This window comes from Alligator sinensis, unplaced genomic scaffold (genome assembly GCF_000455745.1).
Source record: "Alligator sinensis unplaced genomic scaffold, ASM45574v1 scaffold541_1, whole genome shotgun sequence".
NCBI classification, from domain to species: Eukaryota; Metazoa; Chordata; order Crocodylia; family Alligatoridae; genus Alligator; species Alligator sinensis.
In genome coordinates, this window is record NW_005842602.1 from 73,021 (window position 1) to 94,142 (window position 21,122).

The following is a 21,122-nucleotide window of genomic DNA, read 5'->3' on the forward strand; positions in this document are numbered from 1 at the left end:
TATCTCCTACCTCTCCCCAACACCCTTTGAGTAGAAACAGATATTGTCTGATGTTGTATTTGTCCTGCCATAACAATTTTTTTGTGGGACAAATGTGGAGCCAATAGACATCCCTGCTCTTTGTCATGCTACATCAGTGGTGCTAATGAAGTGTGCCATTTCATGGCAGCTGACATCTGTTTGCTGTGTGGTGGTAGAGTGCAGACATCCTTGAGCTCTGGGCTGCCCACACTCTCCCACCATGCCAGGCAGGTGCTCTTGGGGCTTGAGGCACCTGATCATGTGAGCCTGGGATAGGATTGGGACCCTCAAGCCCCTGGAGCATATGCCTGGCTTTTCCTGCTTACAGAGATGCCTGGGGCACATGTCTGTAAGCAGAGACATTGGAGTTCCCTTTCCAGGGGTGTGTCTCTTCAAGTGGGATAAATCTGCATGGCTCCCCACATGGAGGTGTGGGACCCAGGGAATCCAGGACACCCCACATCTCATGCTAGGACACAAACTGACCCATTGGGTCCAAGTTGGGGGTGGGAGCATGGGACAAGGTAGGACTCAGCGCAGGCCCCAGCATGGAGGCACAGGGCCCTGGGAATTCCCCTGGGACTCGCACCAACCTGTGCTTCAGATGGAGACACAGGTCAACATGGGTCTCAGCATAGGGCAGTACAGAAGTTGGGGAATTTCTGCCACCACATGCCTTCTTGTCAGTAGTAGAAAGAGAAAATATTATTGCGGGGGCTGAGGGCTGTTGCGGGCCTGCCATGCACCAGCAACGGAGGAGCACGTGGCAGGGGGGCTGGATGCACCAGTTTTGAACCAGTCTACGCGTGCCAAACTTCTGTTCTATTATGGCTACAGACTAGTTTTGTGTCTAAATCCTGATTCATGCCAGGGGTTGACTCCAGCCAGGATTTTCAAAGGAGACTAAACTAGATATAGACTGATGTCCGATCGCTTATACCGGTAAAAGTGTAATGTCTGTACCTTGCCTATGTGAAAAACAGTGCATTGTAACTGCATTTATATCTGGTTCCTTCAGTTGATCTACAATTATGTAGAAATACCTTTTTTCAGGTTCCAATTTACAATAGAGGGTGTGTCCTTGAGAGAGCGTGCCATACAATCAAAGTGATCATCTGTCCCAAATTTTCCAGGACAGTCCAACAGGGGGCTGTGTCACCAAGAATTCCTTGAAATGGGACTATCAGCTCACATTTTAAAGCAATTCTAATCAGCATGCTGCTTATGGTTAGCCTTGGCAAACTTTGCAACAGCATAGGGCCCCAAGCTGGATAGGTGTGCAGGCAGCTATGAAAGCAAACAACTATGAAATGAATTAGCAGCTGTAAGTTTCAAAGCTGATCTTAGAATGGTTGTCCTGTAAAGAGTAGGGTTCCCTGCAAAGTGTCTGCAGGAACTACCAAATAAATAAGCTTTATTCCTTAACCTATCATGTCTGCTGAGAGGATGAAGCACAATGTTGCCCAGAACCACAAAAATGCAACTACTGCTCTGGGTCAGAAGCAACAGTCACCTTCAAGACAGCTAATTAGTTCTGCTACTTAGTGTGAATGTGTCTATACTACTTAGCTCTGCTGAAAGGCAAAGTTAATTAGCCTGACTGCAACAATGGACCATGCTACAATAATCAGAATTGGAAGGTGTTGTATACTTCTTTAAGTTCCAGAAGTCTGCAGAAGAGTCACTTTACAAGTCAAAGGTTTACATTTCATTAAAATGCAGCCCAGATTTGTCAGAAAAATGTGGTGAACCTAGCAAAAGTTTCAATTTGTGCAAGTTTCTGCATTTAACTTGGCTTACTTCCACCAGCCATATTTCCTACTTTATGCCTTTAAATGTTAACCTAGAAGTTGACGATATGAATTAATTGCTACCTTAATGAATACTGTACTAAAATAAAATTGCCTCAGGCAATCACAATGTAGAAATTAATTAGAATTATCGATGCATAACTATGAAGTTTTCTCCAGCTGTGCAATCCTTCATACTTTTATTGGTTACAAGTGCCTGACTTCTCAGATTGCTAAATAGTGATAGCAACTATAGTACACAAATCTGCATTCTGTGCACTTGGTATCGTTGAGCTAGCTCAAGGAGGAAAGTAACTTGTACCAGATTGTTTCCTCTCTTGAGCAAGGGAGGAATCAGACAGCATATGGTGAACTGGAGTCTCGAAACACAGTGGTTAGTCTACTCCACAATCGAGTGAGATTAGCTGATAGCAATCTTTAGCTTGTCACATGCCATGGATTCATTCCAGCCAGGATTTTCAAAGGAGACTAAAGAAACAGGTTTGGAATTGAGTCACAGCTCTTCACTTCTTAGAAAAGCCCAGCTTCTTTGGTGATACAATTTTTCCTGCTCATACAGTCTTTTACAGTACTTCATATATAAACTGGTTTCTGCAGAATGAGAAAAAGTCCAATTTAATGTGTTCAGATGAAAAAAAGAAAAAAATGTCATTACATAAAAAAGGAAGCTGTGAGACTTTACTAGGATATTAAAAACATCCCAGAGAGTTTATCCTATGCTTCATTTTTCCCTCCCATTTTTAACTTCTCTCATAGAAGCCAGTGGGAGTTTTGTCCTCACAAATCCTCTTCTTTCCCGTCAAGCTAGCAAGGCTTTTGCTCCCATAGTAACTGCTTGTCCCAGCAATTGTGCAGACATGCAAGAATCCCACACTGTTCCTCCCAATTACATTTCAGAAACAAAATATAAACAAAAACATACTGTTATTCTGGACAGAAAAGCTGTTGTAGAAAAGACACAGAAGATAATGAATATGCGTTGGGAGTATAAGGGGAAGAGAACAACAATGATAACGAAAACAACAAAAACAGAATAAAATGTAAATGAAAATGTGAAAACCTAAAGTATTTACCTTTCATAAAAAAAGGATAGGAGAGATTTGATTCCCTTGCTTATTTTGGCAAAAGTAAAAGTTACATGTCACATTATTTGTATAAATGTTTTTGCCAAACTTGTATCTATGTTTTGAGACTGCCTGGAGACATTAATTAGCTATTCTCCCTACTAAAAAGGGCAATGCTTGCAGTGTTATCAATATATATTCACTGAGAATTAAAGTGCAGCTCTGACAGTGTCTAACCTAAGTTTTTAAAAATAATGAAGAATCCTTTCCTTTGCCATTACTTTAAAAGATTTCAGAGAACAAAACAGCTTCAGTAATATACATTCTCTCTGAATAGCCCTAATTGTTAATTTTACTCACATTCTGCTTACAGGAACCTGCAGATAATACCACCTGGTATATTTTAATGTCATTCTTGTTTGGGTAACCAAATAAAAAAATGCTTAAAAAATAATTCTTGGAGCCTTATTTTTATATGGTTCTACTGTTACTCTATAAAGCTAATTAATTTTCTAGTCCAACAGAGGCAAAACCCTCCAGTCCCCATCAAGAATCTGTAAGCAATGGGAAAGGGTAGGTAAAGTCACATTAGTCCCAATTCCAAACATTTTCATTAACATGGAGATCTGATATGCTAACAATTCATTTAAGTTCTGGGAAAGTGGAAGGGCATAATGGGATGAGCAATGGCAATAAAGATTGCTTTATTTGAGGGGTTGTAGGGCAAAAAGATAGCTGCAGTTAGGGGGCAAGCAGTTAACTAATCAGAATACCATCCTTTCAGCTGTTTTACTTGTACATTTATCTGTTGCTCATTATTTATCTGGACTTTTATAGACATGGACTGCATGCTCTTCTGTGTTTATACAGCACCTAGCATAGGGGTTGGCAATGTTTTTGGCCAGAGTGCCAAAAATACCCCAACATTGACTTGCAAGGTGTTGGTGTATATGGGGTAGCCGCGAGAAGCCTGATTCTTGTTGGGGCAGTGTAGCCCTGGCTCCTTCCCTGCCACCTGCCACATGAATGTTCCATTCACCCTGGCATGAATGTTCCTAGCTAGCTTTTCTTTCCCGCACTTTTGCACTTTCCAGGATGAGACACTATGTCAAAGACAATGAAAGACTCTTCTCCCCCATAGAAAAGGTCTGGGTTCTTCAGAGGTTCTGGGATATTGCCAGGTAAAATGATTTTCCAGTGGCCAGGGCTACTTGCAATGCCCCTCTTTATATTCTTCGGAAATTAGATTTGGGGCGAGAAAGCTATTTATAGCTGGATCACAATAATAAATGGTGAACCTCTTTGACTAAACTCAGGACCAAACAGATGCCCACAGCTGTTTTAGCTGGATGTAGACTTTCCATTCCAAGGGCTAAAAGACGCTGTCCAGCCTGTCTAGGAATTTTTGAAGGCACTATTTATTATGTTTTAGAATATCCTTTCTATAACAGCATAAGGAGAAAGTATTTATCACTGTTCTTGCAGAAACTGACATACTGCTCAAACAGAGAGAAATTAACATGGCTCCTCCAGCAAACAGATCCATATTTAGTAAACCGTGTTGCAATTTTTGCTTATAAGGCTGAAGCTATCAGAGCTAAACATCCTTTACTGTTGATATGACCTGTCACAACCCAAAGGTGTGATTTTTGTTGTGTGTGCGCTTTGGCACCACTGAATTATTTTCCTGCCAAATTGTAGCTTTCTTTGCAGTGTGCATTTCTTCTTTGCAGCTAAGAAATGCACGGTGCAAAGAGTTCCCGCCATTTGTATTATAATTCGAGCCCCATTATTGGCTTGCGTGAAATTATTCACACGTGGCGGCTAGTGATTGGCTTGCTAGCTGTATAAAAGGCTTGGGTGGTTTCCGCCCAAGTTGGAGAACCCCCGCAAGGGAGGACTCCACGAACACCAGGAGGAGGAGACTTCACACTGTGTGAAGATCTCCAAGCGCTGCGGAGCCTATTGGACCCAGTGCATTTAAAGCAGGCAACAGGGGTCTGATCAGCCTCTAGCCTCTCCCCGTCACTGAGCGCAAACCTCGAAGTATCCCTCTCCCTGCGCGCAAAAAAAGGACGCACGAAGCCTAGCAAACTTCGTGCGAGTGAATTGTGAGTGAACAAAAGGATCCACGGAGCCTCGACAACTCCGTGGGAGCGATCCGAATATTGTCTGAGTCCTCAAACTAGGATTTAAGCGGAGCTGTGCCTGGGAACCTGTCCAGTCTACACCGCGACCATCTTCGGTGTAAGTAAACAATCTTAAATCAACCATTACGCATCCGTGACTAATTCTAGCGTGCCGGCTGTTTTCTCCGACCCAGCGTGCCCGGGCTGCTGGCCACAGCCCGCGCAGAGCACAAAAAGGGCCCAGATTGCTCCTGGCCCGCACATGACCGATAAACTTTATTACTATACTTGTTTTTTACTGTGTTTATTGTGGACCTATGCACAACATTTTTATAGATTCATGATCTGATTTATCACCATATTTGTACTTGATTGTGTTAATTCTTGGAGTAGGAAGAATGTTTTTATAATGGTTGGCCATATTTTATTATTATATTTGCTTTTCTGTTTAAATTTATATTATGGATGTATGTCTGTTATGTTGTTTTTGGGAGCATGGCTTTCAGCTAGAATCCTCAATAAATTGAACAAGTGATCTTTCTTGCTGTTACAAAGGTTTTGAAGAGTATTCGTTCCTGTCAATAGTAGCAGCTTCTGGGGAGGGAGGGGGAGAGCGAGAGAGCGAGAGTGAGATTTGCTTTCCTCTGAAGAATTGGGAGGCAATAGCAGAGCAATTAAGTGTCTCACTATGGCTGGAGAAGTGAAAGCTCAAGCCCTACTTTAGACTCATGCCAAAAGCCTAGAAGTGCAAGTTCAAGCCCTACTTTAGACTCATGCCAAAAGCCCCCTCCAGTTGACTCAGCTGTACCTGGGTACCAAGTCATTCAGTCTAGGGACTCAGAACACTCCCTGATGGCCTGTTGGCAACAGAAACTAGTAAGCCTTAGTGACACAAGCCCAAAGGCCTGTTCTGCTCCAACCGATTTTGACTGGACTAAACCATTGGGATGTTGGCCTCAACTACAGCAATGCAGTTTTTTGACTGAAGTATGCTGATCCTCCTGCTGGTAATTAGAAAACTCAGGCATTTTAGAGTTTGTTGGGGTTTTGCCTTCCTTTTTTGTGCAGGACATGGTCCTCTTCCTGACATCTTATGAGCATGTATTAACCAATTGCTTCTCTGCTATTACAGTCACAAGATACTGGGAGTGCCTTCATCTCCTCTGGTTTTGTATTTATTTACTTTTTGATCTGTATTCTACCCTTTTTAAAAGGGCTCTTCGTGTTTCTGATTCATGCCTGGGAATTGTGTGTGAGGGTTTGAAGCAGCTATTTGAGGAATACGTGGATAAATGGTTGTCTGTGAACACAGGGGACTGGACTTGATGGCTCAGAAAGCCCCTTCTAGTCCCGTGTTCCTATGTGATCAGAACACTGGGACTGTAGTTGTTTCCTGACATCCTAACAGAGGTTGCGGTTGTTTGAGTTCACTTCATTAGTGATAGGTTGGCTTTAGAAGACATCCATGATCGTCTTCCATTGAAATTCTCTCCATAACAGTAGTGACATGGATATTTTTTGATCATGCCTATATATAGGCAACTCTTGATCCTCCGGATCATGGTGTACATGTAAGAGGTCTACTCAGGTGCCTGATGAATCTGCTTGTAGCTGATAAGCCCAATTCAATAGTGACACAGCTTGTTAAAAGTTTTACAGATCTATGTGCTGTCTGAGTTGGAGTCCAAGTTTGCAGCAGGCTGCTTCCTTCTTTCTTGCTTTGCTCCCATCCTCTGGATCAAAGCCCCTCCACGTTGAGCTGCACCTAGTGCCAGAAGTTTCCTCCAGATTGGACAAGATTCTGTGCACTCTTCCCATCTTTCTAAACTGATGTTGAATGACTTCATATTGTTTTTGCACATATCGTGTTACTGCTATAGAGGGTGACCCTGCTTTCTAGAGCTGTCTCAAATCTCTTTGTATAAAATATTCTTGGGGATATGGTCTCTTCCCATTCTCCTAACATGGCCGAACCTCCTCTTCTTGATAGTGGTTTTTATGTGTGTCAGTCCTGCACGCTCCAGCACCTTTGTATGTGACATGCCTAAAAAGTCTAATAATAGGAAGGGACATCTTAGCTCAAGAAGTTCAGTCCCCATCTACTGCAGACAATGACACTGGAACTCTCTTTCTAAACTTACCAAGGTCCATCTTAAAGGAGGTTTTTTTTTGGGGGGGGGGGTTTAAACAAAATTTAGCCCGAGTTAAAAATCAAAGAAAACATGGAAGGTCCAGGAGGTCCCTTCCAGCACTGCATATTTATAATCTTAGGGAAGCATTTATGATCATTTCTAGCCCTGAGCATGCACTTCACTAAACGTCATCAACTAAGTAATAAGCTCTTCATAAAAAGCACTTCTATTGATTACATTGACAGCCCAACAAAAAGTGCATCAGTAGGTGTTGCTAAAGGGAGCCTGTTAGCAGGCTCCTCACTTTTATATTTGGCCATTTCTTTTCCCTTTGCCAAAATAACCTAGAGTTTGTTTATTTATAACTATGTGCTAAGAAAAATTTTGCACTTACTGGCTGTGTCTATCTCAGGAAGGTCTCACTGATGTTATCACTGGTTTAAAGTATACTTGCAGAAGGCCTATATAGATGAGGATCTGACAACTTCCAGCATTCTTACCACCAGATTAATTAACAGTATTTCATATAATGGTGAGTTCAGAGATGGCAGTACCAGTTTGACATTCACTGGAACAGGGACACTCTCTTTGCTTTATGCTTCTATAGTAACTACACTATGAGATTGGGTCCTGTATGCATTACCATGAGACAGAGTAATAATAGACTACTAAAACTGCCTACTGAAATTCTAGCCATTTAGATTCCACACATAACCAATGAAATATTGGTGCAAACATTGTGGGTAAATTCTTAAATTTATATCTAAAAATCGAAAACGTTTCACTATTTTTGTGATACTAGAAGATATGATGTTATTTAAGCTTTTGAGGGGAAAGGAGGAAGAGGGAGTGGTCAGGGAGGTATAAAGAGGTGGTGTTGAAAGGTTGTAAACACATGTGATTTAAAACAAAATAAAGCATACAACAAAACTATTTTTCAGCATTAAAGCCCTTATTCAAATAGAAGCATAAAATTATAGGGACTTAATAGGTGGAACTGCAGCCAGGCACCTGCCATTATAATGCCCTTTTTCAGTTGCTTATAACTTTTGGCAAACTTTAACTATTTGGGCTGAAATTTTCTGTGTCAGCTTTTTTGCAAAGCTTTAGTCAAAGTGATTCAAACAGCCCTTTGACTACAGATAGAAAAAAAGTGCAATTTGCAATGTTAACAAAATTCTGGGGACCTTCAGAATAACTTAAAAAGAACCCTGCTTTGGAACAGGGACTTGAAAGGTGTGCCTTTTGTTGTCCCTGTGAAAATCTGTCCAAATAAAGCCACATGCAAACTTAATTCAGCCCCATTGTTTGTGCGTGTTATAATAAAGTCTTTAAATTACAAGACACTTTCTTCCACAGGCTGCTTGCCTCATTTAATGCATAGGATGGACAGGTTCTGGGAATAAATCAGAGTTGTGTACTGAAGGAATTTCATCAGCAGGACCATTGCCTCAGTAATTGTAGAAGGTGGAAGATAAGTAGTGAATAAGGCAGGGGAACTGCAAGAGACAGAATGATTTCATGATTATGTGGCTGAATGCTCCCCAGAGAATTAGATTCTAGCCATTCTTGTACATAGTCCCTCCCCCTATTCTTTTGGATGCCCAAAAGGTGTTAAGGTGGGATCCTGGTATAGTAATGAATATCTGCAGGTGCAGGACAGCTTGCCCATTGCTTAATCAGTGTGCACCGGTCTTAGATTCTGATATTGCCTTAGTCCCTGGACTACCCCATTACCTAACCACATACAGTCATCACTATATGTAATTTTTATGTATTTATTTATTTATTTACGAGGTACCAATCACCAAGTACTAATCACACAGCAACAGAACTCAGACTAGTGCCCCAAATACAAAGCTCCTGACCTTGAAGAAAAGAAAAATCTTCTCAGTGATTCTGGAGCTGCTAATAACTAAAATGGTAGCTGGGAATTTTGTCTGTCAGTACACTCTGCAAAATCCCACATTTGTTTCATGTGACCATAAACCGCTTCAAGGACATTATTGTGAATGAAATCCTATAAGCCAGTTAGGCTGTTTTTTCGTTCAATGCAGTTTTAGTCACACATACCAAGACACAGATCCTGTGATGTATTGCACCAGGTTCTGCCTGTGAATGGTGCAGGCTTAAGTTTCTTTTCTATCTGTGCTAGGCTCACAAAACATGAACATATGCAAGCACAGATCATTTCTTTACATGCCATAAATGTATGAACCAAAATTATTTAGTATATGGAGACTGACCACTCAACTTGTTCATTATTAGGACAGTGTCTGAAATAAATTAAAATAGGCAAGACTCATTAGGATACAGAAATCAGGAAATAATAAATTACACTTACTTTATAGAACATTGGTGCGATTGGATTAAGGAGATTTATCTGCCTTCCTCAAGAAGTAGTACTGTAAGGCCCTAGGTATGTCAGACCAGGGATTGAACTACTAGAAAATGACTGAATGTGCCTGCAAGTCCTATGTTCCTAAAGTAATTTGTAGTTCACTTTTTACAGCAAATACAGCTGTTCTGTAGATTTCCTTCAGCATTTTTCTCATGTATATTTCAATGTGCATGACTACAATATTACTGTTACAAAATGTTAGAATTTTTGTATCTGAACAAGTTCCCAGGACAGGTTTGCAAGGCTATGTGAAAGATTTCTCATTTATCCAATAATGCATTTTAACAAGATAAGCTTCCATGTTACCTGCGCAGCACTATGAAGTTTGACTTCAGGTTTGACTACTGCTAAACAGCAGCACTACTAAATACTATTTTATAGCCAAAGTGGTAAGAAATATTATGACTAGACACAATGATTCAAAATGCATATTTCCACATACAAATCATAGAAAGTGGGACTGACAGTCAGATGTACACGTGGAATTGAAAAGTACCTGAGAATGTTTGGAGACCCAATGACGCAAGACATTCAGGACACGATTAGTGGCTGCTCTGCGTATTATAAATTCCTTGTCACATGTTCGTTCAGAGTTGTTAAATCCTTTTGGGGAAAAAATACAATGCGATTTAAGCAAAACACAAAGAGCATTTCAATAAACCCTTAAAATATATTGTTAACAGGGCTAAGTAAAACTATATAAAAAAATTCTGAATAATGGAAAACATGGAGCATACAGAATACTTCTAATATAATAATTTGGGCTCCTGAAATACTGCAGGAACAGTATAAACCAAATCCTCCCCTCTGTAGACAAATAAGGGTTTCAACTATCCTTAGTGTTCGGCACAAAGAAGTTGAGATGTATATCCACTTCAAATCATTACTAAAATCATGAAAAAAAGATGCGTGCAAAGAATATGAGAGAATAACCTAAAGGGAGAAAGAAACAGAACACCGAATACTGGGACTGTGCAAAATTACGCTGTTTGTTTTGACACTGTTTCGACTCATTTTGAGCTCAAAACAGTGAGAAACTGAAACAAAACAAAGGGCTCTGAAACAAAAAGGAGGCTAGTCGAAACGTTTCAAGTTTCGAAGCAGCCAGCAGCCAGGTGTTGGGAGACAGGGGAGAACCAGGGCTGCACTCCCAGTGGCTCCAGGCTCAGCCCTGGCTCTCCCTGCCAACCACGGCTGGGCTGTGGGAAGCCAAGCACAGCGCAGGGGAAGGGAACTGAGCCCCAACTCAGTTTCCCTCCCCAGTGCTGCAATCGGGTTGAAGAAGGGAACTGAGCCTGATCACTCAGTTTCCTGCCCCAGCCCTACGATTGGGCTGGGAAAGGCAACTCAACCCAGCTGGGCTGAATTCCCAACCCCACCCCGATGGACAGGCTGGGTAATGTACTCCACTTAGCTGGGCTGAGTTTGTTTCCCCAGCCCAATGGTCACGCTGGGGTTGGGAACTCAGCCCAACTGGGCTGAGTTCATTTCCCCAGCCTGATGGTAGCGCTCAGCTCAGCCCCAGTTCTCTTCCCTGATTAATCCCAGTGCTGGGGAGGGGAACTGAGCAATGGGGCTCAGTTCCTTTCCCTATCTCCCTGATCCAGTCCCAGGCAGCATCCCTCCCTCATTTGGCAGGCAGATGGGGGCCGCAATCCCAGGAGGACTGGCAAAGCCCCCGCAGCCCTCCCGGGGGTTGTGCCCCGATCTGCAGGCCGGATGAGAGAGGTTGTTTCAAGCTTCCCCATTATAGCCTATGGGTGAAACATCAAAACAGCCTCAAAACAGCATCACTGTTTCAATTAAAAGAAACAGAACAGCAGTTTCAAATTGAAACGAAATTCAAAATAAAACGCTGTTCCGTCAAAACCTTGAAACGCAAGTTGAAATGGAATGGTGGCGTTTCACACAGCCCTACTGAATACCAGACACAGGCTAAGTATAAAGAAGGAATATAAATATGGTTTAGAAGATGAAAGACAGTAGGGGAAAGAAAATAAGAAAAGAGAATGGCAGAAATGAAGAGGTGAAGAAAGTCAGAAGAAGAAATATTTCTTCATAAACACATGGCAGCAGTGTTCAGGGAACGCTATATTTTCTCACTTACATCTTGTACTTTCCAAACACAAACACTGTTTTTGGAAAGCAGAACGCAGAGAAAAAGATTTTTCCAGGATCATGGCTGACTGCATGCAGCAGCTCATTTGCCCTCAGGTAATTCAATGAAGACTTCAGGCACAAGCTCCAATGTTAACCCTCTCATAGCCACTAAGAAATTGGTAACGTTTTTTGGCTGCTCCACCCAAAGCTACTGCCAGTTCCTTAGTGGCTGTGAGAAGGTTAATACTGGATTCCTTTCCGGCCCAGCAAGCAGCAAGAATAAAGTGCCAGGCACTACAGCATCCTGGGCTCTTGTACACTTTTGGGGTGTTTGGTTCCCCTAAATTCAAATGGTGGGTTTTTAATTTGTGGGTTTTTAATTGTGACCCACCATTTTAATTTAGGGACTTCTGTCACTGTGATGGCAGACCGTCAGCTCACCACATCCCACCCCCTAACCACCATGGGCAGGCTCTGCCAGGAAGAAAAAAAAAAGCAGCGAGGAGCCTGATTGTTTGGGGTTTTTTCTGGCAGATCCTGCTTGCCTATTCCACAGCCGGGGGATGAGATGCCGGTGGCCCCTGAGCTGCAGGGAGCCCTGGATGTTCCCTCTGCGGCAGTGGTGCCCCCCGGGTGGCACCCACCCACTAGCAGCTCACCCAGGTGGCCTCAGGGGTTTCTGCCACCATGGAGGGAAGGACTGGGCCCCTCACAGGTCAGGGACCACTGGCAGCTCACCCCACAGCTGCAGGAGAGGCGGGCAAGCTCTGCAAGGAAAGGAAAAAAAAAAGTCCGGGAGTGCTTGCGGAAGCTCAGGCTTGATGGGCTTTCAGCAACCCATGCACTGTCCCTGCCACCTTCTTGCCACCTGGGGCTACCCAAGAATAGGCTGGTTTGTCCCTGGAGCAGTTTGAGAAGGCAGCAGGGGGGCAGCTGAGTGTGTTGGTGGCCAGAGAAGGTGGCAAGGACAGTGCACAGGGTGCTGGAAGCCTGCCAAGCACAAGTTTCCATGCACCATCCCTGCCACCAGACATGTACATGTGCACAAATTTTTTATCCACAACAGGACAATTTGTTCCAATCAAAGTAAAATACAGAGGTGGTCTAAGTTGCCATGCTCAAATAAATTTTTACACAAAAAAATATTGTGCACGTGTGCATGGTGACATCATTATGTTAGACAAATGACGATTTCGTGTCGCTTTTTGTCACATGTAAATGGCCCCACCATCACATGTACAAGTGCCCCCTGTCTCTATGCTTCTATTCCAGCAAAGTAAACCAGCTCCCTTGCGTAAGACAGACACCCCAATTTTGGAGGACTGTTTTTTGGGGAAAAATACTATACGATATGATTTGGGAGAGAACTATGCTTACCTATTGAATTTGACTTCCTTGATCAAAAAGTTAGTTTGCCAACTCTATCATATCCATCCAGCTTTTATGAAATAAGTTTGCTTCTTACTCTACAATATTTAATTACAAATATATATTTTGAGAAACATACTAGGACATTACTGCCTGCATTGCTGCCATAATTTCTTCCTGTAGCTCTCTAGTAGCCTCAAGTGTAACACAGTTGGGCAAACTAATACATCTAAAATGCTAATTTTTAAATACTCTAATTGGAAAGCATTTAATTATTTTGAAAGTACACTTTGAAAGTTCACATTTATCTACCTTAATTATAACCTTATGTTTTGTGTTTAAATTTGCTCTTTTACTGTACTCCTTTTGGTGTCATTCAAAGATTAGTCCAGTGAACAACTGGATGCTTTCGCCTGTACAACTAGCATTTTACACAGCTTTACCATTTTTTAAATAAAAATTGCTTCCAAAACCCTTATGCTGTTATAAATAGAAATGACAGATTAAGATTCCCGTTTACTTTTTGAGTAGTACTGAATGTATGTTTTGAGAAAGCTAGTATTTGTTTTGTTCTGTTTCATTTAATAAAGACCCCAAAACTGTTACATCTTTCTCAGAAAATTTATAGAAAAAAGAAGTAGAGAGTAAATTTGTTTTTCTAGAGATATGCATATCATGGAGGTCCTTTATACTGGAGAATTTTATACTTTGGTTGACATCTTAGATATAACATCAAAGAAAATTTCATATTAAAACATCTTCAAGGGTTTAATTGCCTATAAACAGCAAAGTAAACAAAATCTCCATGGCTTTAGTCAGTGAAGGGTAACCTAGGTAACACTGTTATGCTAAATTTCTCTTCCTTTCACAGTTAACCTCTTGTAGAAGTAATTAGGCATATGTATTATAATTGTTCAATTAGCCACTTAATTGCAGCACTGAAAGTCACAATGAAAATTATACACTAAACCACTAGAGCCTATTCCAGAGTAATGTTAAGGAGTAAAGTAATCCCATTCTGGGGGAGCTAGAAAGAAAAAAAATATATAAGTCCTACAGAGAATGTTTTCAGTTTTCTGCAATGAGAAAAGACTAGGAAGCAAGAAAGAAAAATAGGAAAAGCCTATAGAGTTCTCCTGCAAACTCCATTCACCTGCCTCAACATTTTCAGCACTTTAAAGTAATCATTTTGATGCAAAGACTAGGAGTAAAATTTACTACATGGAAGTGCTTAAATTTTGATATTCCCAACCTACATATAAAGATCTCCCATTTATGAATGCAGATGGTAGTGTAAGATAGCACTTTACACCCTGCCCTACCTTCTGCTTGACTTCCATTAGGAGACTAACAGCTAACTACCTCTCTCAATTTATTCAATGCTAGGAGGACCATCTTCCATTTATGCATGTGCTATGCAGGTCTGAAAAAAGAATTTTACCCCAACCTACTGTTTTAGTATATTTCAGAATGGTGTACTTCATACTGCCCTAAATTAATCAAGACAAAGCTGAAATTGTCTGTTACATCCTGACTCTTGCTTTTCAAAAGAAAATAACTGGGAAAGGCGGGGAGGGGGGTCTTCCTGTCTTTGTATATGCACATGTACAATTAAGATTTTATTGTTTTTCTGCAAATCTACCATCCTAAAATTTGAACTGCAGATAGATTTCTCAGGCTATAGACAGATAAAAAGTAGGTACTACTCCAAATGCCTCTAAAGTGCTCTAAAAAGTGAAGGTTCAGATCATACATAGTGCCATAGCAGAGATGGCAACTTGCAGCCACAACCAGGACTGGAGTCAGGACCAAGCCAAGAAGAAGGTCCAGAAGACACAGTATAAGAGAGCTTGTGAGAACAGACAAGTTTTGAGTGACTGGCAGATAACCTGCCCTTACCAAGAGGAGTTCCAATGGACCATTACAAGGGATGCTTCATCACTGGCTCTGGGCTGGACCCAGAGCTCTCCAATGACAGTGGTTACATGGATTTGGAGGATTATGAGGAAGCTCCAGCACAAACCCCAATCCAAGTACAGCTCCTGGAGTCGAGAGGACAGGAGAATCCTTGTAAGTCCCTTTCCAGTTTGGGATTGTGCAGCAGGCCTCAGGATAGGATAGCCTGCATGGCACTGACCATGGAGAGGACCAGCCTACAATCCTTCCAGCATTTCTCCATCAGTCCTGCCATTATCACAACTGTATGTCCTACCATTGTCCCATATCCTTGACCCATTACCATCTCTCCTGACCAGTCAGGCAGAATGCCAGTGTTCAGCCTCCTGGAAGGAATGTCTGCATAGCAGGAATCCAACTTTATTGGTCAGAGATCACCTCTACTGGCTTATGGGACGCATCCAGAGAGTGGTGGTGGACAGGCTGGTTTCTACCTGGAGAAATGTAGGCAGCTGAGTCCCCCAGGGCTCTGTCCTGGAACTGGTACTATTTAATATATTCATTAGTGACTTGGACAAGGGAGGAGAAAATACCCTGTCCACGTTTGCAGACAACACCAAACTATGGGGGGAGGTACACAAATTAGATGGCAGGGAGTGAATCTAGACTGATTTGGACAGGCTGGGGAAATGGGCAAAACAGAATAGTTTAACAAAGATAAGTGTCATGTGTTGCACCTGGGGAGGCAGAATCGCCAACACTCCTACAGCCTGGAAGGTATCATTCTAAGTAGCACAACTGCGGAAAGGGATCTTGGAGTAGTAGTTGACTCCAAAATGAACATGAGTCACCAGTGTGATAAGGTAATAAGTAAAGCTAACCACACCCATTCTTACATAAGTAGGGGCATCACAAACAAGTCTAGGGAGGTGATACTTCCCCTCTATGTAGCATTGGTCAGGTCGCAGCTGGAGTACTATGTCCAGTTTTGTGCACTGCACTTCAGGAGGGATGTGGATGGCCTGGAGAGGGTTCAGAGGAGGGCCACCTGTCTGGTTAAAGGACTACAAAAAAAACCCTATGTGGACCAACTGGGAGACCTGAACCTCTTCAGCCTCCGCAAGAGGAGGCTGAGAGGTGATGTCATGGCCGCCTACAAACTCATCATGGGGGGGGTCAGCAAGAAATAGAGGATACAATGTTTACTAGGGTGCCCATCAGGGTAACTAGAAATAATGGCCACAAACTGAAAGAGAGCAAATTTAGATTGAACATCAGGAAAACACTCTTTACAGTGAGGGTTGCCAAAATATGGAATATGCTTCCAAGGCAGGTGGTGCTGTTCCCTTCCTTGGAGGTATTTAAAAGGAGATTGGACAGACACCTGGCTAGGGTCATCTGACCCCAACACCCTTTCCTGCCCAGCGCAGGGGGTTGGACTCGATGATCTAATAAGTCCCTTCCGACCCCAACATCTATGAAACTATGTACTACAGCAGCATCACTCAACCACCATGCCATCAAATGGCTTAGAGAAGACCTGAATCCAGATTTGAGTGATACTGGGTCAAGGCTGCACGCAAAAGTGCCAACTGCTAAGTCCCTAGTATGTGGTAGGGAAAAGCTTTAGGACTGAGCAACTCTGCAGTAGTGGGAGTAATCAAAAGAAACTTGTGCGGCCTCCAGGCACCTTGGGAAATGGGGTACTATTAAGGGGGCTATTAGGTCTGTAAAATGCTATCAAAACCTTGTGTGGTCACCTGCAGGTCTGATTGTGGATTTCAGGTTGCTTACAGAATTAGCATCTCTTCCATTCAGCCTATTCATACTCAGTGTAACAGGACAGATCACATTCTTTTGGTGGGGAACAACAAGAAACACTCTGTAAACTTTCCCAGGGCCATTAGAAGACTACTGTTTAGGGGTTCTCTTGTCACTTGCCAGGTCATTCTGGCAATAGAATACTCCATAAGCATTCAGCAGTTGCTCAGCCAACAGTTGAAGAGTTCCTTCCTATGTAGGGTTTCACAAGCCATGGGCATGTAAGCCAGGTCCCCTTACTGTGTTGGGAACACAAAAGGCAAATGCTCCTCCTATCATCAGAGGCACCAGATAAGAATCTCTGAAGCATCTGGCATCCTGGACATGTAGTTGATCCATCCTCAGTGATTCACAATATCCTGCAACACAATACAGAAAAATCCCTTGAAGCTGAAATACGCAGGGGCTGGTGCACTGATCACAGGATGGCAATGTAGGTGGCACTGACGGCCCCAATTCTGTTCAGATAAGTCCATTCAAGTAGATCCAGCTCTGACCTCCTGTGGATTGGGGAGGTTGAAGGAAGTGTAAGACCAAAATCTTCTGGATGGTGTGGTATTGCTTCTACATAGCTGATTGCACTACGGCCTTGCTCATGGTGGGATGGTTGGTGAGAAACCAGGGGATTTTAGGGGTTGCTATCTTACAGATGGCAACTGCCACTATGCCTCTGGGTGGTCATAGGGCATCCTCATGTTGGCAGCTTCCTTCTGGAATGATGGGGCCACCTCAGTGTGGATCTCCAGGAAGGTAGCCCTGCTTATCTTGAAGTTTTGCTGTCACAGCTCACTGTCCCAAATCTTCAGCACACTGTGCCCAATAGCCACTGTTTGTCTCCAGGCAATACATGGACTGCACATGGTCCCAGAAAAAGCTGATTTCCATGGAGTTCCTCATTTCTTTTTCCCTGACACACAGGTCTCAGATGGGCAGAGAACATAGCACACCTTGAGGCACCTTTCAAGTGCTTAGAGTTCCCATTCTATAGCACATCATCTGGCCATAGAAGAGGATGGTCACCATGGCCAGGTAACCAAAAAATTTCTTCCAGGAGCAGACCTGCACAGAGGATACCTTGAGGTGCTTCTCTGTGAAAGATAGAAGGATACACAGACGGTACATATATATCCCCTGTTTCCTCTGAGGTGATGGATGTGAAACTGAGCAGTCCTTTTGAAATAGAACTGATAGGCCCAGGAAACACAAAGCCTTTGGGGGGAAAAAACCCATGAGACTGCTATTGCCCCTTGGTTGTCCTCAGAAGGTTCTGGGGGAACGTGGTCAAGAGGCATGCTAGGATGCCTGCTTGCAAGTCTCCTAGCTATGGAGTGCCTCAAAGGCCTAAGCTCCAGTACTTTAAATGCCTTAGCTGGGAAGGACCTATACATTTGTGCAGTACTGAAGTGCTCCAAATTAGGAGCACTTCAGATTAGGGTGGTGTGTGAAGCATTTCACATGTACATCTGTCCATAATCCACAGAAAATCTTGCTTGTGTTGTTTTCCTGCAGATACTCTAAAACTCTGTTTTTTAAAATAATATAACATACAGAAAGATTAAAACACCTGATCTTAAGAGTTTTATGTTGAACACTTCCATAGCTCCCAAAGTCATTAGCTGCCCGTTGAAATTGGACCACAAAGCTACAAAATAAAAACCATAGCAAAACTTTTATATAAAAGTGTACTAAATAATCTGTAAAACTTTCCAAGTGCCTCAGATACAACTTTACTGAAATACTTGGAGTTATCCCTTGAAAGCAAGAGTCAGTAACACTGCACTTACAAAAGCATTAAATACATTCCTTAAGCAAGTAAGTCAACTCAACTTGGCTTGAAGCAAATGCTTTGTTAAAGTCAACAAAATTAAAGTAGCCTGTGTTCATCCTCACCCCCATCAAAGAGGCTTGTGCTCCATGAAACTGCTAAACTTGTTACAGTCAATCCCCCCTCGCTACTTCTTGTGGGGGTAGGGATTGGTGTTATTCCCTCCTCTACCCACAGGGCAGCACAACAGGGTCTGCCCACCATGGCTACTGCCGCCACTTGCTCTGTGCCTGGAGCAAACAGAATAAGCCCCCTTCACCAGACGCCAGTGAGAGGGGGGGCAGAGGGGAATTATTTTGCCACTTGCCCTGGGTACAGAGCAAATGGTGGCAGCAGCCACAGCGGGCAGACCCCATTGTGGTGCCCTGGGTGCAGAGAGGGGAATAATCTCTCTTCCTGCCCTCCATCAAGGGGCTCTGCCAGTGGTGTCTGGTGCTGCCCCCACCTGGCTGCTAGAGCAGCAAGGGGGGAGCGACCGTGATGGGGGCTGCTGCCTGTTTCCTGGAGCGTGAGCCCCTTCCTGGTGAGGGGTTTGCACTGCAGGGCAGGGAAAAGCTGCTACAGATCACAGCACTGGCGGGGGCGGCTAGGAGGGCCCTGGCCCCCTCTGGGCCCTGGTGCTGCCATGTGCAGTTCACTGTAGCTCCGTCAGCCCTGCAGCAGGGCCCACTGCCAGGAAGGGGCTCACACTCCCCAACACTATGACAGGGGCTGCTGCTCCCATCAAGGGCCTTGCCCCCTTGCCACTTCAGTGGCCGGGCAGGGATGCAGCCAGATGCTGGCTGGCAGGGACAGGAATTATTCCCCTTCCCTCTGGCATCTGGCAGAGGGGGCAGCAGGGGGCTTATTCTGCCACTTGCTCCAGGCTGGGAGCAAATGCAGAGGTGGGCAGACCCGGGTGCAGCCCCCCACAGGCAATGGGTAGTAGAGGGAAAAATAACCCCCCTCCCTGCCCCCTCTGCCTCAGGGGCCATGGCAGCCCACCGCTGCACCAGTGAGGGGGGAGTGCCCAGAAGACCTAGCTCAAGTCCCTGCCAGTGGGACAGGGAGGAAGGAATTAAACCCCTCTCTGGCCAGTTCAGCCTGGACTCTCCACCCCCCCACTTTCCCCACCAGCATAGCTTCCCTGCAGTGGAGGACACTCTAGAGCCCCCTGGCACCTGGCCTGAACAACTGCAGGCATGTGCCCACATTGCCTCAGTCCAGAGGGAATGTATGTGCTGTTACAAATGGACTAACCTGCAAAGGTTGACTCAATTCAGGCTCCAGTTTTTTGAATGTCTGTCCCTAACCCTACAGTAAACTTTGTTTAACTATAAACTTGTCCACCCAGGGAAATTAGTATACAGTAAACTAGAATGTAAATTTGAAGTGCACTAGCTGCTCTGTCTCCTGGGGAACCCTCTTAGTTTCATAGTTTGTAGGGTCGGAAGGGACCTTGAGAGATCATCAAGTCCGACCCCCTGCCATGGCACGAAAGAGCACTGGGGTCAAACGACCCCAGCAAGGTGTTCATCTAGCCTCCTCTTAAAGACCCCCAGGGTAGGAGCCAGCACCACTTCTCTTGGAAGTTGGTTCCAGATCCTAGCCACCCTGACAGTGAAGTAGCGCCTCCTGATATCTAGTCTAAATCTACCCTCTGCCAGCTTGTGACTTATTTCTAGTCACTCCTGGTAGTGCTCAGGGGAACAGGGACTCCCCCAATGCCTGCTGGTCCCCCCTGACTAGTTTGTAACAGGCCACTAGATCCCCCCTCAGCCTTCTCTTGTGGAGGCTGAACAGGTTCAGGTCCCACAGCCTCTCCTCGTAGGGCCTGCCCTGCTGCTCCCTGATCATGCGGGTGGCCCTCCTCCAGACCCTCTCAATGCTGTCCACGTCCCTCCTGAAGTGCAGCGCCCAGAACTGGACACAGTACTCCAACTGCAACCTGACCAGTACTGTGTAGAGGGGGACGATCACCTCCTTGGACCTGCTTGAGCTGCATCTGTGGATGCATGACAAGGTGCGGTTGGCCTTCCTGGCCGCGTCCCCACAGTTGGCCCATGTTCATTTTGGCATCAATAATGATTCCAAGATCCTTTTCTGTCAATGCACTGACAAGAAGGGAGTTCCCCAGCCTGTAGGTGTGCTGCTGGTTCTTCCTCCCCAGGTGCAGCACCCTGCAGTTGTCAGTGTTGAACCCCATCCTGTTCTCATCTGCCCACCCCTGTAACCTGTCTAGGTCCAATTGCAGCCTATTCCTCCCTTCTAGCATGCCTACATCCCCCCACATTTTAGTGTTATCAGCAAATTTGAATAGGGTGCGTTTTACCCCCTTGTCCAAGTCACTGATGAAGATTTTGAACACTGCAGGTCTGAGGACCGAGCCCTGGGGGACCCCACTGACCACATCCCTCCAGGTCGAAAATGACCTGTCCACAGCCACTCTCTGGGTGCGGCCCTCCAGCCAGTTAGCGACCCATTTGACTGTGTAGGTGTCGACACCACAGTCCCCTAGTTTTTTAATGAGAATGGGGTGAGAGACAGTGTCGAAGGCCTTCCTGAAGTCCAGAAA

At 44.1% G+C, this 21,122-nt stretch overlaps 1 protein-coding gene across 1 annotated transcript in view; it reads right to left on the bottom strand.

Annotated features, from left to right (window-relative positions):
* The window catches only part of RASGRF2 (Ras protein specific guanine nucleotide releasing factor 2), a 213,336-nt gene that overhangs the window by 52,838 nt on the left and 139,376 nt on the right, over positions 1 to 21,122 (bottom strand). Inside the window, exon 18 of the mRNA XM_025214753.1 lies at positions 10,055 to 10,161. Coding sequence (XP_025070538.1) covers positions 10,055 to 10,161 — 107 coding nt within the window. The remainder of the gene's footprint in view (positions 1 to 10,054; positions 10,162 to 21,122) is intronic.